Source organism: Haliotis cracherodii, unplaced genomic scaffold, assembly GCF_022045235.1.
Source record: "Haliotis cracherodii isolate W230 unplaced genomic scaffold, xgHalCrac1.p SCAF_15, whole genome shotgun sequence".
In the NCBI taxonomy this organism is placed as follows: Eukaryota; Metazoa; Mollusca; class Gastropoda; order Lepetellida; family Haliotidae; genus Haliotis; species Haliotis cracherodii.
The window spans coordinates 28,401,870-28,420,934 of NW_027266270.1; the positions used below are offsets into that span (position 1 = coordinate 28,401,870).

The following is a 19,065-nucleotide window of genomic DNA, read 5'->3' on the forward strand; positions in this document are numbered from 1 at the left end:
TGTTCAGGTCGATCTCATGAACATATCCTTTATCACATGTGGCTTACTTTTAGAATCTTCAAATAATCTCAACATCCTTTGCTTGTAATGTTTTAACTCGTTTTATTCGATACAATTATGACCAGCAAATTAGTGTCAAGTTAGTATAAATACATTCCGCAAATACCTGAACTGTGGGGTAATCAGTAGGTAGTACCACGTGCTCGGGAACTTAGCACTTCTCTGATGCATATGTATATTTATGTACGTCAATGAAATTCCTTCACGGTATGGTTGGGGCATAAGCTGTCCTGCTGTCTAAGGCGTCGCAATGTGCTGTGTGACGTCGTCGTCGTAGTAGTAGTAGTAGTAGTAGTAGTAGTAGAAGCATTAGTAGTCGCCACCATCGTCGTCGTCGTCGTCGTCGTCGTCGTCGTAGTAGTAGTAGTAGTAGTAGTAGTAGTAGTAGTAGTAGTAGTGTAAGTAGTAGTGAATGAGTTGTTTCGTGTTTCAGGCCCACTGCGGAGGACTTCGTCACAGATGTAGACACATACCACCGGAAACCTGTGTTCGCGCATGCGTGCATGGAGAAATAAAGACAGTGTGCCGTTTGACGCCGGCCCATGCAAATGACAGAAGATGCCTTGTCGTGTGACATCGAGGTGTAAACGGAGAAGACCTTGCCATGCCACGTCATCCACATTAATAAACAGATGGCGCCGTATCGCATTACGTCATCATGACCTATAAAGAGACGATGCCTTATCATGTGACGTCATCCAGTTATATAAACAGATGATGTCCTTATCAGGATTTATTTACAGGCGGTGCATCATCATTTGACGTCATCCAGGTGTACATATACGCATCGTGCGCGTTCGCGTGACGTCATTCAGATTGTAAACAGACGGTGCCTTCTTATGTGACGTCATGTGTAAACATAATGTGCCTTCTCTCGTGCTCTATAGCACAATATCATCTGACAGAAGATACATCTTTATGTGAATACATTATACACAGGTGTATTGTGTGACGTCATGATACATACGATTCATCTGTCACACTTCACCATCCATCGTTCATCCAAGATGCTGCGCTTTCAAAGGAACTGGAGAAAAAAAACTTTCGTTTCCATGAAAACGTCTATAAAAAATTGGTTTGAAGAATTGATGGGCTATGTTTACTCAGGCATACGGTGTTAATTTTGATATTCGAGGGATACTTTCCACAAAGACTTTTTTAGCTTTAATACAGACCTTCGGCAGTTGTAACTCTTAGATCATTTTGTGGAACGGGCCCTGGAAACGTTGATAGTATATTAAAAATAGGGGAGATGTGAATATAAAGAAAACTTCTGATAAGAATGGTCCTTGTGATCTGGGGATAGTTTCGAGACTTCCTACCACCTTAAATCATCCAGAACCCTAAAAATCCAAACTAAAAAAACCTTTATTTTATGTTTCTGTATATTGATCCATTTACATTTAGCAGCAATGTTTCTTTCACATATTTTACTAATGTTATAATTTAAATGAGCAACGCATCATTCTCTGTGCCATGTGGAGATTCCGGATAAGCGTAGGTCCACCTTTGCTTGTCGTACGAGGCGACTTAAGGGATCGGATGCTCAGACTCGGTGACTTGGTTGATAGCATGGATCGTTGCTCACAATATCAATCACGGGTGTGTCTGGTCCAGACTTGATAATTTTATCGGCCGCCGATATGTCGCTGGAATATTGCCGAGTGCCGCCTTAAACAACCAACAACCAACCAGTTCTGATTTGTAGCGGTTTTATCATAATATCTTAACCACTTAACTTCCAATTTGCGTTTTAACAATGCAGGGCAAAAGTGTCCTCAAATGGTAAATAATTTGTTTCTAATTTTTTTAAAAAGGTATATGTTTCACAGCCAATTTTCTCACTTTAGGGATTGTACTGCCTGTATCAGGCCTTACCTAGTAAGTACAGTGCTATTGAGCATTATTAAAATGTCACATTGTCTGAATACTGCCCCTGTGGGGATCTTGATTAGAACAGGTTCACAGCACGCCTAGTTTCAAGTGTGACCCAACACTCATTTGTTTCTCATAAGAGGCGCTACAACGGATCGAGTGCTCATGGTCGAGTGCTCACAGCGTGTCTTCGTACCCCGACAACGTGGAACGTTGCTCCTAATATCAACCACTGGTTACAGCTCGGTGATATATAGCTGGAATAATACTGACTGCGGCGTTTCGCAATAATAAATCAAAACATATTAGTCTTTATTTATTCAAATGCTTGTGGAGATCGAGAAGCACCAGGACACAAATTCTGCTTCGTCATCCAATGAATTCGTTGCTGGTGGGTGGGGTGTGTTTTGTCCTCAATAACTGTAACATGCTGTAAATGAATATGTAATTCTTTGTAAATAAATGTATATATTTGTCATCAAAGGGTCCATTGTTAATGAATGGAAAGATGTACTGGATCGGGTGTTAAATTAATGATCGAGGGTATTTACAACGAACCCTCGTCCCCTGGTTGAGATACTGGGACGGGCATACGGAAGGCTCAGACGATTAAGGCGAGCAGAGTTGCGTCTCTTGGGCTTGCCAGGATACGGAAATCGTGGTTCGAATCCAAGTGTTGAAGTTCCAAGCCCTGCGTTATTTCGGGCTTTCCTCTTACATAAAGCTGACACGCCTTGGTATAAATGAGATACTGTTCAAAGCGGCGTTAAACCTAACTCACTCACTTACACTTTAATACTGGATTTTCCTTTTCCGGGATTGGTCCAAGGAGCAGCACATGTGTAGATGTGCGCACCATAACTGCCCGAAGGCTGTAGGTTCAAATCCCCTATTTGCGCTGATTAACCAGCAACTAACCCATGCTTTTTCGAAATATTATGGAATGCTATCTGGGATATTCTTGCTTTCTCGAACTTTGGCACCAAGCTAGATATGCAAAATGTGCAAGATTTTGGCCAAATCTCGCATTTCCTCGCAAATCTTTGCACATTTAGCTTCTTTTCAAGGTAGAGATCGTGAGAATGCGATAACGCGAGAATGTACCTTACAGTATTCAGTCATCAAGTAAATAGATCTACAGGGAGGACATATTTTGTCGATTGCAGCCCTAAGGCACCGGGCGGTTAGTTTTCAAATAACATAACACATACCCGCTGATTTGCGCCCCGATTACGAATTTATGTTTCTAGGTTTGTCAGCACCGTACCTGTGCTCGTGGGTTTCACCGAAGTGGTAAACGTCCGAGACCTGCATCACTTTGGGCTTTCCTCCCACACCTTTTTTGCGTGAATGAGTTGCTGTGTTTGATGTTGTGATTTAACAGTAATCAGTATAATAACGAGAAGGTGTAATAGATTCAAACCTGTGGTAAGCGCAAAAGTCTAAGGGATGCAACTCTGCACAGGAGGATGTGGCGCCCTAAAGCATTGCTCAGACACTCTATGGTCGTTTATTAACAGATGTTTATCATGCACTCATTGATAATATGATGCGATTTATATAGGAAACAGAGGTCAGTCCCAGGATGACCAATTTAGAGCGAATGACAACTGAAACTCTATCACACCCTCAACCGTATCGGCCCATTCATTTAGAGTAATCCCTTGGTTGCTCTCTAGTCTAGCTCCCTACCAGCGCTTTCGTCAGTGCACTCTCCTATCCAGAGTTCTATGCGGCCAGCATAGTACCTCTGCCACAGGCCAGCGTCATGTGACGATTCGTCACATCTTACATAGTCCATTCAAGATATTACATCTGTTTTTCATCTGAATCATTTTTGACGAGTCAACACGGTTAGATAAACATTTGTCATAGAAGGGATAACTTTCATGGTAAAAATATCACAAAACGTGCGAAACTATTTCCATTTGCGCAGTTAATCTTTGTTTACATTGGTTGTACGGCTCCACGTGCTATCATCGAAGGCCGACGGAGAGCTAGCGATACGGTTACTTTGATGTATGTAGATATATTGTCATGAACCTGACTGCCGCAGTTGGAGTAGCGTATCTAGATAATTATGCAAAACAATATTTAAGCGTCCCTAAAGCCTTCCATTAGGCAAATCTGTTCTGATTTCAGAAGAAACGCGTTTGTTTTCAAACAAGAGAAAACTCCGGTCACGTGATATGCAAATTTGGCTGTGATGGTAAGTTGCCAATGCGCCGGAGTGTCCCATACAAGAATCTTGAAATTTGCCCTCTAACCTCAATAATGTAATCACGTTTATATTTTTGTTTATGTCCTTGGGAATGCCATCATAATGACTTTTGAAAGGTTTACGACTGACCAGAATTCCCAGATGCATTTACCTTTTTGTTTGTTTAAATCAGATTGGTTTCAGATTGCCGACTAATGGAAAATCAAACTAAACACAATTTATGGATAACAACTTCTTTAGTTACTGTAAAGGCGACGTTTTGGTATAGATCCTTATACCGTTGTCAAGCAAGACAATCTTGCTTGACAACCTTATGAGGATCTATACCGAAACTGGGGGTGGGGGTCGGGAGGGCTGCTTGTCCGGATTAACAAGGTTTAATTGTGCCAGCCAACTGAATTACCATGTCGCAGTTTAACGTGGATATCCCACTCAGACATATTATCTCCCCTTAATGCCTAGAGACAGCCAGGGTAACAAGTACCATCTCTTAACGTCTTTTGGTATGACTGGGCAGTTGATCGAACGACCTACATTTCGATCGCCGGGAAAGCGCACCTTCCACCGGACCAAGGATGCGGTCTGAGGTAGTAGTGTTGGATCGCTTGCTGGAACTCCGCTCACCTTATGTGTGTCTAACTTTGTACTCGGTCAATTGCAGTACATGTATTTGTAAAATGGGCTGACTTTTTTTTTCTTCAAAAAAGAGTGCTGAGATTATTCCAGTCACATTTCAAATTATACCGATGGAGGGAATATGGAAATTATCTCTCTGTCTACTTAAACATTATTGTACATGCGTAGGTGATTTTAAGAAACCCGAACAATTTTCGGATTTCTGCGTCAAAGTATTTGATTGATTTATGGCCCTAGTTAGGAGTTTTATTGGACATGGCATGACATGGGGCATGGCAATGATCTAAATATTAATGCGAAACGTAATTACTTTTTTTATGGGAGTTATTTGTTTTATGCCTACCAGCCCGATTATATTATTATCGGCTCTTTGTTCAAGCAGGAATATTCGTAGTTATGTAACAATTGTCTATCTATAAAACTGTGCGGTTGTAATCAATTCTGCGTTTGATGTAGGTTATGTAATTATCTACCACAAAATACCATATGCAAGTACATAGACTTGTACATTTGCACAAGACAACACAACACAAGTTGATCATAAATGAAATGTCAAAAAGAATATCTAAGGACAACTGCATCAGGGCATTCACACCGTACCATCATATACTACTCAAAACAAGTTAAAGAACATCCACAATTATAAGATAGTGTTTTGCAAGACAATCAGCAATGACTGATTAACCATAGTCATATGGGATATTGCTTTACCGCGAGAAAGCGATGTCCCATCTCGGCCACCATACTCATTTGATGTGCTACAATCAAAATGCACTGGGTGTCTGTGAGGCAGGGAATGTGAAACCTGTCTTCGATTAATTTGATCAGATCCACTTGACTTCGCGCCGCCATCTTGTTTGAAGCAAATGCAAGTGGCCATTTACCTCACTTGTCTCGGAGTAATATCAGGAGTAGGAGATCACACGTACACAGTAATAACATCTTATTCTTTATTGCTTTTTTACATCTGTATATTGTAGAATTTGATCCAAAGATTTCTTTCAATAGTCGTGTTATTGTAAAAAAAAATATATGCAAAATTATTAGCAAAACCGCAAAATGATTTAATACTGTTTAATCTCTTTCCCAATCTCATTAAAATCCGATCTTTAACTCCATTACCGTACCCCTCCGAGGGAAGATCTGAAGACAGATCGTATCAGAAAAAATGTATATCTCATTTTAATAAGATTGATGAAGGATAACATCGGAAATAGGACACAACAGGTAGATAGTAGACCATCCAGAGAATATATATGTTGCATTGGCGTTTGCCACAACCACTGACATGGTACAGACAGTACAAATAAGGGTTATCTGATCAGAGAAACCAATGTAGCCATGGCAACGAAATTGAACTAGAGTAACATGCCCTTGTCGGGTACGACCATACAAGATGTACAGGGTTGAAAACGATACTCAATAGTAACAGACTGCTGTACTTTTGCAGAGTGTAGTTATATGGGTTTCTTAAACATCGGAATTGTGTAGTGCATCATGTCCGTGTTTTATTTTATGAAAATAACAATTGTTTATTACTTCAATACGAATAACACATATAAGCACATAATATAAAAAAAGGCTAACCGAGCAAATAACTCTTGTCCCATGAACTGCACATAGGTCCCATGACGTTTTGCAATATAAGACCCGTACTAAAAGTAACTAGCAAAACAATCGTTATCGCACATTATATGATTTACTGACGGAATTCAAGTGCAAATGAAATTTGCGCATAAGAACTCACATCTAATAATACGTAATTCAGGAAACGTCTCCTTTGGAAGTAGTTTAGCCCTCTTAACCATTCGTGGCCACTCGTGTTATTCCGAGTCTTGTCTCCTTAACGGGAAGGGGCGAGTGGTACCGAAAGCCCTGTCACGATTGCTTAACACTATTCCGGCGTACGGACACAAGGGTGTTACAGGCTGAATGGTTGACTAGTATTTGTTTAAACGCATAAACACAGATGAATCAATTCAGTTCATTCAATGCAAATGTTCACCTTAGATCTCCGACCCATTAAACAAACATGAAGTTGAGATGAAGACCTTATAATCAATACAAGTTTCTAGGTGATCAGGTTTTAGTTGAACTGACCAAACCATATCCTACCTGTAATGGAAACCCTCTAACAGCACCACATCATGGCATTTTGAGAACATAGAAGCCTCCGGGTATGTGGAACTCACACGAACCAAAACAGGAGGGGGGGTCAAATTGAGTTGTGAAAGCTGACTAAAATAGACGTATCCTACTTCGTGACATCAGGATTCGAGACATGCAGGTTGAGGAAATCCAGATACGAGACATCAGGTTCGATATATCCATATTTCAGACTTCAGGTTTGAAGTATCCAAATTCGAGACGCCAGGTTCAATGTATCCAGAATCGAGAATCAAGTTAAGAGACACACATGTTCGATACAATAATATTCGAGAATCCATGGGGTTTCATGGGGTTCGAAAATCCAGTTTTGAAATATTCATGTTCGGGATAACGATAAGTTTTATTATCAGATGCGGCCAGGGACATCTCAACACCAGCCGGTGGCCCATACTCCGCCGTAGTATTTGGGATTGGATTTACGTGTTGACGTTCCTAAATATGAGGGCACCATCTTCCTCTTGTAACGGTTCAAAATCTTGATCATCTTTGCTAGAATATCCGGGGACTTGTAGGCGATGTCGTAACTCTCGGTTGGGTCAGCTATGTACAAAGAAATTTGTGAATGAGGAAGAATCTTTAAAGATCAAATGCAGTGACAAAAATATATACAATGTGTTAAAGTGAATGAGTATGGGTTAAGCGCCACTTTCAGCAAAATTCAAACACCATCACGCGGGAGACACAAGAAATTGGCCTCACACACTGGACCAATGTAGGGAATCGAACCCGGGTCTTCGACGTGACGAACGAACGCGTTAACCACTAGTCCACCACACCCCCTAAAATGTTTTAAAACATGGCTTACGTCATAGCTAGTCTCAATTAATGTCGGTTTTATAGTGCTATCCCGCTGAGATACCATGGCGCAGCTTAACATGAATACCCCACTCAGACACAATGTACCAACTCCGAGCCGACCAGTCCTTGTTTTATTCTCAGGGCAGGTTAACAACCAGTACAAACTTTCAACGTCTTTTGGTATGACGCGACCGGGATCGAACTCCCGACCTTCCTCTCTCCGAGAGGAATAGAAAGATTAGTCAATTAACCAGTATAGTATCACATGCAGTATACAATATTTCAAGTGTAATATACAGTATGCCACATGCAGTAATATACAGTGGACCGCGAGCAGTGTGCGCTGGGAAGTAGCACACATTTCCTCCCCATCTCCCTCAAGCAAACCCCTAATGGGGGAGTTACCAGGTCACAGGCCAGGCGTGCACTGGTCAGCTGTTTCACCGGTGGCTAGTGAGGGGTGCTGGAGGCCGGTATACATACTCTTGGAGTTATGGGACTGCAACTTGATACTGATGTCTTATAAGACCAAGTGTAAGATCATCCGGACGACCACTGCACGTGATGTATGTGGGTTGTGGACGAGATACTACGTAGCATTTCTGTATTACCTTATATAGAATAGTATGAATGTTAGAAAGTGAGTTCTATGCAGCTAGACCCACAGGGCCACGGATAGCCATACTATACTGACTGTACTGATTACATTAAAATTTTAATGTAATCAGTACAGTCAGTATAGTATGGCTATCCGTGGCCCTGTGGCTAGACCGGCGCGAGCTGGGCAGTGGAGATCTGGGAGCTGAACACAAAACAGCTAGTGAAGCTCCCATGCACAATAAAACGTTGTGGACCCGCAGACGGAGTTGTGTTGTATATTGAAGAAGTATCCCCTGGAAATACGTACTTGTCTACGGCGGATAATAGTCACGAAACAGTAACAAGACCTGTCGTTAGACAATAGTTGTCTGTTTCTCTATTTCAATGCGAATGTGTCACTTAAATAAAAACAAGCCGTGTTTCGTCACAACATGAACGCGGGATGTCTATTTCATATGGCAAAATGGTTAATGTTTTTTTCACAAGTACACATTCAGATAAACTTATGGGCTATAGGAAAAATAATAAAACAAAAACCACGAAATATACCTTTACTAATGTCTTATCAAATTTTCCCTTACCAATCCGCATAGGATAAATAATTTCGTAACTGAAAATGTTCTTACAATTTGTAATGGACAGTATTATTGATGCGATAACAATCTTGGTATCCCGATCCTATAAATATGCAAATGAGGTCGCCTGGCAGGAACTATATTTAGGGTCCATACATAGAACCAATGTCTGCTCACTCATTCATCTATTGTATTACATGTGTTCCCTCGTGCGTTTTTGTTTCGTAAATATCATATTTCAAGAATAGTATGGCTCACATACAACTTGTATTCCTAATACATGACACTTTTGATACAGAATCACACTCTCTATTAATAATCTCGATTTATGCAACAATACTGAAATGTATGGTCAGCGGATCCATAGAGGAAGCGATTAGAAATTCATTGGTAAATTTGTTCTTTCTGAACCACATTGGCAATAAAGCCAATGTGTGTAGATAAATATGAGTGAATGAGTGATGTTTTCCACCGCTTTGAAAGTATTTCGGTTATACCACGACGTGTCAGAGTGATTTGTGAGGAAAGCCAGAAGGCATGGTTGGGAACTTTGATTGAAACTTACGCGCACGGAATTGGGACTGAAAAACATAGAAATATAACCAGGGCAAACCGGGATTCGAATAAAAGTGATACAACCCTTTCAATAATTATAAGAAATCAAACCAACGATCACAGGTTTCTGGTACACCTAAGGGACACAACTCTGCACAGCGAATTGTGATGCCACAAACGACTGTGCCCTCAGATGAAGACACAACAAGTACGCAGCATGGCGCGTTTCAAGTATTTAATTGTCATGGATAAGTGTTGTTTTACACCGCCGTTAATATTACAGCTATATCACAACGGCCTGGCGAACCAGTGGCTGATATCATGAGTAACGACCATGTCACCGGGACACAACACACAATCAACCATGTCACAAATTGTAACCATCTGATCCCCATTATTCGGCCATTACGACTAGCTTGGAGTACTTGGAGTTATTGTACCTGAATACCCCCCCCCCCCCCCCCCCCCACACACACACACACAACCCCCCACCCCCAAGCCCCCACCTCCACCTCCACACACTCCATTAAGGTGAATTCAACTACCTGTAATGTTAAAGAGCTGGTACTCGGGGAGCCTGAGCTTGTCAGCTTTATAGAGGCACCTGTCTGTCCACAGGGTAGGTACGGGGTACCAGTTGTTATAGCGCCCTGGATTGCCGTGGATGAGCTTCATATGTCCAATACTGTGGAGAAGAGATCAAACGCATTGTAAACTTTGTACTTTATAACCAGGTTGAAGTAAATGATAATTGGGATTATGACAATGTTCAGTCAATATGACAACGTTAACAGTTTTTTTTATTCATTAGCGACTCAGTTGATACAATTTGAAAAGGGCAGTACCCTTGATCTTAAAGCAACGTTCTTGGAATGGGTGAGTATTGTTTTACGCCACTTTTAGCAATATTCCAGCAATATCACGGCAGGGGACACCAGAAATGGGCTTCATACAGTGTACTCATGTGGGGACTTGAACCAGGATCTTCGGCGTAACGAGCGAACACTTTAACCACTAGGCTACTCCACCGCCCCTGGCGTTCTTGGAAATTTTAGAAAATACCGGTGCATTAACCAACACGACAGGACAAGTGCTGTCTATGTGTTTCTCGTCGCCTTTGTTGACCCAAATTTACCAACTCTATTATGTCGTATGTCGGCCAGGTGAACATACTATTTTGACCTAAAGGTAGCGTCTTGCCTGGCCGTATGTCGTATGTCGTCCAGGTGAACTTACTATGTTGACCTGAAGGTAGCGTCCTGCCTGGTCGTATGTCGCCTAGGTGAACTTACTATGTTGACCTGAAGGTAGCGTCCTGCCTGGTCGTATGTCGTCCAGGATAACTTACTATGTTGACCTGAAGGTAGCGTCCTGCCTGGTGGTATGTCGTCCAGGATAACTTACTATGTTGACCTGAAGGTAGCGTCCTGCCTGGTCGTATGTCGCCCAGGTGAACTGACTATGTTGACCTGAGGGTAGCGTCCTGCCTGGTCGTATGTCGTCCAGGTGAACTAACTATGTTGACCTAAAGGTAGCGTCCTGCCTGGTGGTAAGTCGCCTAGGTGAACGGACTATGTTGACCTGAAGGTGGCGTCCTGTCTTTTTCATACTACCGTAATTATGCGGTCTGTCGTATACCATCCATGTGAGTTAAAAACGTTGACCTGTAGGTAGCGCCCTGCCTGTTTCATACAACCGTATTTCTGCGTTCTGTCGTATGTAATCCAGGTGACTTAAAAACGTTGACCTGAAGGTAGCGCCCTGCCCGTTTAATACTACCGTATTTCAGCGTTCTGTCGTATGTCATCCAGGTGAGTTAAAAACGTTGACCTGAAGGTACAGCCCTGCTCGTTTAATTCTACCGTATTTCTGCGTTCTGTCGTATGTCATCCAGGTGAGTTAAAAACGTTGACCTGAAGGTAGCGCCCTGCCCGTTTAATACTACCGTATTTCTGCGTTCTGTCGTATGCCATCCAGGTGAGTTAAAAACGTTGACCTGAAGTTAGCGCCCTGCCTATGTTTCAAACTACCGTAAAGCTGCGTTCTGTCGTATATCGTCGATGTTGTGGACGATCTGCCGGCGTTTGCTGGGCGTCCCCTTCCGTATCATCATCCACTGGTTGACACCGTCCATTGTCTTACCTGAAAGATTTTTTTAAAACTTCAGTCAACATTACAGACGCTTTGAATGAGTGAGCGAGCGAGTATTATTTTAGGCCACCTTTAGCAATCTTCACCCATTTAACCAATGCCGGTAATCGGACCAAGGCCGGCGGAGTGACGAGAGAACGCTTCAACTATTATGCCACCTAACATTCTCTACAAACGCACTGACTGGGCAATAAATCTACTTGGTAAATGTATAACCATTGTCAATACGTCATAGGTTGTGTATACACGCTACATTCCTCCATCATGGAACAACGTAGTGCATACAAAACCTGTAAAGTATTGCCGATGATGTATAACATGTGAATAAAATCAAACACGCCCATGCCCTAATAAATCCCCATCAAACCCATCTCATCAGCATCCCGTCCAAACACATCTCACGAACATCCCAAACCAAACCCATCTCATCAGCATCCACACCAAACTCATCTCATCAGCATCCCCTTACAAAACCCAACTCTCGAACATCCTTCATCAAACCTATCTCATCAGCACCCCCCTACAAAACCCAACTCTCCAACATCCCCCACCAAACCCATCTCAACAGCATCCCCTTACAAAACCCAACTCTCCAACATCCTTCATCAAACCAATCTTATCAGCATCCCCACTAAACCCGACTCTCCAACATCCCCCACCAAACCCGACTCTCCAACATCCCCGACCAAGCCCATCTCATCAGCACCCCCCTACAAAACCCGACACATCCCAAATCAACACCTGGCAACGTTTCTCACAACACATACATTATACACCCCAATCCCACCAGCCCAACACCTAACACCATAAGTACCCACATCACTCCAAACGCCTAAGGACACAAACCAAAGGGAAATAAGGGTGGACACTTGCTGGAACTTACTTGACTTCCCACCTGCAATGTGAAGCAGCGTTGGATACCAGTCCACAGCATGGAACAACCTATAACATACATGTAAGTATGTGGGTGAGTGAGTGTGCTAGGTTTAACATAGCTGTGGTTACCGTACCCCCTCCTCATTGTGTAACATCACCTTTATCAGTGTTACGAATCCCTTCTTTGTGCTGTATGAGTTACATATAGTGAGGGAGTGAGTTGGGTTTAACACTGCTTTTAAGGGAATTTGGGCGCCTTAGACGGCTGGGCCATTCGTGCCCCCGATTTACGTCTAAATAATTCCCAGTGATCTACACTGAATACAATTTCCAGTGTACCCGTGCTCCGGTGTTGTATAAATGAGAAGGTGAGTTAGTGAGTTGGGACTGAAGCCGCTTTTACCAATTTACAAACCATATCATTGGGGGGAAACAAGGAAAAGGCCTCACACACTGTACCCATATGGGGAAACAGAGCCAGGACGTGGCGAAACAACACTTTTACCACTAGGCTACCAATCTCACTGCTGCGCATCATCAATATTTCACGCGTTTCTACACACTGCTTTCCTCCTTCACCCGTGACTACACCAGGTTGAAAGTCGGGATTGTATTGATGAGTGTCTCTTTTTAGTCAGTTATTGTTGGTTTCTTGTTTAACTCCGCGCTCAGCAATATTCCAGCTATATTACGGCGGTCTGTAATTAGGATACGATGACATGCATCAACCACGTCAGCGAGCCTGATCACCCGACCCCGTGAGACCCCGTGACAAGCATTGTCACCTTTTTGGTTGCTGAAGACCTATTCTAACCCGGATCTTCACGGGTCTTTAGTCAGGTAATAAACTGAGGCAATGTATTACACACAGAAGTCAAATGCATCCCACTCCGAACATAAACTTTGTGCGAACCCAACCATTGCCCTCCATGAAAGCAATGTATACATTCGTGTTATTCCCGGACAAGCCGAATAGCGACTCGTGCCCCTCTCATGGCCATTTTTGCGACCGGGTTCCGTCTTAGCGCAAAGGGGCATATCTCAAACAACTGTCAACTCGTTGCGTAATGGTTCACATATATATCCCCATATATTATATATATTTCAAATGCAATTCAAAGCATATCTGGACATGCGGAATTATACAGTATGATTGAACACATTTAACTGTGTCTTGGGTATATTTTTAGATGCAAGACATATACGTAAAATCAAAAATTATTCCTGAGTGATTTTTTGACGAAGAACTTGAAATCATACGCATTAACATTCATCGATAGGGGGACGAGTCATCTTGCAGGTTGTGGAAAGGGGCGAGAGGTGACGAATGCAATGTTTAGAGAGAAGTTACAACAAGGCTATGGGACATGTTGAACACGATGTCCAGCCAGAAACATTGCCGTTTGAGCGATGTAAACTGAGCTCTCATTGGTCTGAGTACTCGCTGGTTTCCCTCTCGACAGAACCAGGCCGTCACTTGATTCGTTGGTGAAAAATAACGACTACACGGCAACGAGGCCGTGTGTAATTACGGGTGATGGAGGAACGTGGTGTATACAAACACGTGAAGTTTTGACTTTAATTGTAAATTATGTGTAATATAAAGACAGATTACCCATTATGCCATTGTATCCTCCTCTTGAGCAAAGTTTTACTGTACACGAGGGTGGGGACTCTCATGCCCCCTTCCCATAGAGTTGTTTTTCCACCCCGCAGGGGCCAGTTATTCCCCCCTGCATAGGGAGCGCCACCGTTCTGAAATTATAAAATTTAATAAAGGGCAAATAATTACTGGGTCTTACAGTTTATTGAATTGAGATATTAGAGATGAAGCTCAGCTCACCCATGACGATAAAAGAACGCGTTGCTAAGGATGTAACTGTTGTAAATTATATGTGAAAGAGAACACCTGTGTGAGTTTGGTTAAACGCTGCTTTAAACAGGATTTCACTTTTATCACAGCGTGTTTGCTTGATGTTTGGAGACGTGAGGTAGGTCTTAACCGTTTACCACTTTGGTGTGGTGCTGACAAACTAAGAATCATTATTACGGCGAATCTGTAATTCGAAGCTCCATTCACAGGTTTCGGACACGCCTGGGTGTGTGTGTGTGTGGGGGGGGGGGGGGGGGGGGAACTCAGCAAATGTTTGAAAACAATGTCTAAATAAAAAACAATGTCGAAAATAAAGTTTGAAAGTGTTACCCAGACTGAACTGGCACTGCACTTTGTACACATAATTAGATTCGAACTGGGATCCTTCGCGCGACAAGCGACTCTTTAACCACTAGGCTACCTGACCACCACAATCTTGATAACTGAAACCAATGCCTATTAATAACGACAGAGATCTCAGAATTCCTCCAACGAGAATAATGTCAAAATGGAACGGTCATCCATCAGACAGAAGATCTTTTTCTCCATTAGTCAGGCGTCATCCAAGCAAAGAAAGAAGTCAAATACGAATCTTCTTATCAAGTTTATAGCATGCTTCCGTGGTCTAGCGGATAGAGCGTCTGTCGGGAGGGTCGGGGGTTCGATCCCCGGTCGCGTTATTCCAAGTAGACATTATTTGATGGTACTTGTTGTTACCCTGCCTGGTGTTCGGCATTCAGGGGATAAAACAATGACTGGAGTATACTGTATCGCTGTGGGGTATTCATGCTAAAACTGCGTCATGACATCACCAAAAATCTTTTAAAACGTTACACCTATCCAGGTAGTGTATGTAGTCGTGCTGTATAATAAACATATTGCATCTACTCGCATCTACTGATTCGGTTCAACTTACCTGGTGCGTTTTTATTCATCTAAAACTTATATCTCAGAAAATGTATTTTGAAAAATATCTCCCCAGCAAGGCAAAAGACATCTTCCTGAGGCAAGGGGGTTTAACTGACTGTAAAAGTCAAGTTTCCACCCTTGCCGAACTTTGCTGGAATTTCTGGGTTCGATTGAAGAGCCATCAGTGGGTATTACGAGTTATGTCCCTTCTATGTCCCTCATATTGACCAATCAGATTCTACAATTCATATCACTTGCATTTGATTCAAACAAAATGGCGGCGTCCAGTCTAATCGATAGTCAAGTTCTATATTGTAATAAAACGTGTCTTACCTCGCAAAGTGCATCAAATCACGTGAGCACCTTAATAAGAAACATGAAAAGATTTGGAAAATATCTGTCGAGGCCCGTTTGACGATACACATGCTCTGCAAATCTTGCAATCGGCCAAAATCTGCACGATAGTTTTACGACCCGGATGTCGATTTCATTACGCGATTTTGATTGGACTATGTATAGACTCGTTAGTGCAGCCAAAATATAATTCCATAATTGCAGCTTAGTTCGGCAAGGGTGGAAACTATACTTTTATAGTCAGTTAACTCCCTTGCCACGGGAAGATGGACAAAAGAGAACTCCACACGTTACGGTGACGGAAATTAAAGGGAAACGTCTCTGACTGAGAACATTGAACTGTCAGATCCACGTCTCTAATGTCCCACATAAGTCATAACACAATACTTACATCTGAGGTAAATATGACGAGAGAGTTTTTGAGCAATCCTTCAACTTTGAGTGACCTCGTTATATCCCCAATAGCTTCGTCCATAGCGGATACCATGGCTGGAGGAGAAGAGAACATATTATGAACGTGCGTGAGAGAAGATGGCGCACACAAGGCCAGCCCACCTACAGTTGACTGGTGGTCTTAACTATTCAAACCGGCAAGAACATGTATTATCCATAAACATTAGCCACGAGGCCTAACTGACAACCATTATGTGCATGTCTCCTGCCCCACTGGACATGTAGTGGACTCGAAACCTATTGGTCAGATATATTTCTCCGTGGAGATATTACGGATTGACAAGCATAATAGTCACGTGGTTCTGTATCAACTATCTAGCCCGAGATTCTGTGGTAGAAATATTCACGGGGTTCTGTAGCAACTATCTGGCCCGGGATTCTGTGGTAGAAATAGTCACGGGGTTCTGTATCAACTATCTAGCCAAGGATTCTGATGTAGAAATGGTCACGGGATTCTGTAGCAACCATCTAGCCCGGGATTCAGAGGTAGAAATAGTCACCGGGTTCTCCATTAAATACTTGTCGCAATACGTGGTCTATACTGGAATAGTTGTAGCAGTATATGATATATACTAGACAGTTGTTGTAAGTTCATGATACAAACTTGAATAGTTGTAGCAATACATGATATATGATGGAATAGTTGTTGCAAGACAAGATATATGATGGAATAGTTGTTGCAATACATAATAAATACTGGAATAGTTGTTGCAGAACATGATATATACTGGACTAGGTGTTCCAGTGTATGATGTATACTGGAATAACTGTTGCAGAACATGATATATACTGGAATAGTTGTTGCAAAACATGATATATACTGGACTAGGTGTTCCGGTGTATGATGTATACTGGAATAATTGTTGCAGAACATGATATATACTGGATTGTTCTTGCAAGACACGATATATACTGGAATAGGTGTTCCGGTATATGATGTATACTGGAATAACTGTTGCAGAACATGATATATGCTGGAATAGTTCTTGCAAGACATGATATATACTGGAATAGGTGTTCCGGTGCATGATGTATACTGGAATAATTGTTGCAGAACATGATAAATACTGGAATAGTTGTTGCAGAACATGATATATACTGGATAAGTTCTTGCAAGACATGATACATACTGGAATAGGTGTTCCGATATATGATCTATACTGGACTAGTTGTTGCAGAACATGATATATACTGGAAAATTCTTGCAAGACATGATATATACTGGACTAGTTGTTGCAGAACATGATATATACTGGAATAGTTCTTGCAAGACATGATATATACTGGAATAGGTGTTCCGGTGTATGATGTATACTGGAATAATTGTTGCAAAACATGATAAATACTGGAATAGTTGTTGCAGAACATGATATATACTGGATTAGTTCTTGCAAGACATGATATATACTGGAATAGGTGTTCCGGTATATGATGTATACTGGAATAACTGTTGCAGAACATGATATATACTGGAATAGTTGTTGCAAAACATGATATATACTGGACTAGTTGTTGCAGAACATGATATATACTGGATGAGTTCTTGCAAGACATGATACATACTGGAATAGGTGTTCCGATATATGATCTATACTGGACTAGTTGTTGCAGAACATGATATATACTGGAATAGTTCTTGCAAGACATGATATATACTGGATAAGTTCTTGCAGAACATGATATATACTGGAATAGTTCTTGCAAGACATGATATATACTGGAATAGGTGTTCCGGTGTATGATGTATACTGGAATAATTGTTGCAGAACATGATAAATACTGGAATAGTTGTTGCAGAACATGATATATACTGGATTAGTTCTTGCAAGACATGATATATACTGGAATAGGTGTTCCGGTATATGATCTATACTGGAATAGTTATTGCAAAGCTTGATATATACTGGAATAGTTGTTGTTATTCATGATCTGTGGTGGAATAATTGTTGCAAAACATTTTCTTTAGTTTAATACTCACCGCTATATAAACGCCTAGATCGATACCGGATTCTTGAGTACATGTCCTTAAATCTTTTTGGGGCCTGAAAGGACCAACACAATCATGATGTTAGAATTGTAATGCATCCTTTCGTATTTTAAACAAAGTTGGGGTGGGGGGGAAAGGATGGTTGGGATTTTATCGAAAAGAATATACTGCGGAAATTCTTGAAAAAATAATGATTCAGAATATGTTGAATTACATTCTTGCAAGGTGTTTTTCTTGAAAAAATCCCTCATAGTATTAAATTAAAAACATATCTGTTTTATAGATGTAGCTGCAAAATATGTATTCTCGATACAAAATACCAATAGTCGTTCCCTAAGTCAGTGTTGTTGATATTGATGGTTGGTTTATTTTTAAGTTTCAGTGCGTGAGAACGTGATGTTCATGTACACCAACATACATAAGGACAAGTGCTAATTAGAGTAATGTGACGTCAATACTTTATCTTTATATTTTATCAGTCATATCCATAAATAAATGTTCTCGAAATACGTGTCCGTAGTTACCTGTAACGGCACGTGCACAGCTTGGAATGACACGAACAGGAAGAGGGGTGATTCCTGATTGTGTGTCCGGATGATGTCTATTGCACGCCGGGCAAACACAAACTGACAAGGCAAAAAACAATAGCAGATTAGTAGTCATGGTAACTGACACGACTTATTAATTTATAACTTATTGTAACTGTGGGTGGCATATTGAACGTAGTACACACGTCACGGATTAAGTTATATTTTTATCAACTTCTATGAGTGAAATTGAGAGGAGTAACGCTAAATAAAAACAAGATTGGAAATATGGAATCTTCATTCTTTCGATAATCACGGTCCAAAACCTTCAAAGGCTGCTCAAATTCGAAAAAAAATGAAATATTGCCAATAAATCGGGATATGTGCATTCGTCTATATTCATATATAAGCCGTTTTATTAATGAATTATTTAATTCTGAATAGTG

General features: G+C 41.4%; 1 protein-coding gene across 1 annotated transcript in view; it reads right to left on the bottom strand.

Moving 5' to 3' along the window:
* Positions 1-5,851: 5,851 nt before the first annotated feature.
* LOC139462025 (arylsulfatase J-like) overlaps positions 5,852-19,065 on the bottom strand; it is a 29,341-nt gene continuing 16,127 nt past the window's right edge. Inside the window, exons 7-14 of the mRNA XM_071243525.1 lie at positions 18,617-18,718; positions 18,084-18,147; positions 16,044-16,141; positions 14,132-14,271; positions 12,524-12,582; positions 11,520-11,631; positions 10,035-10,174; positions 5,852-7,501 (exon numbers count right to left, since the gene is read on the bottom strand). Of these exons, the coding sequence (XP_071099626.1) occupies positions 7,329-7,501; positions 10,035-10,174; positions 11,520-11,631; positions 12,524-12,582; positions 14,132-14,271; positions 16,044-16,141; positions 18,084-18,147; positions 18,617-18,718 (888 nt within the window). The 3' untranslated portion in view covers positions 5,852-7,328. The remainder of the gene's footprint in view (positions 7,502-10,034; positions 10,175-11,519; positions 11,632-12,523; positions 12,583-14,131; positions 14,272-16,043; positions 16,142-18,083; positions 18,148-18,616; positions 18,719-19,065) is intronic.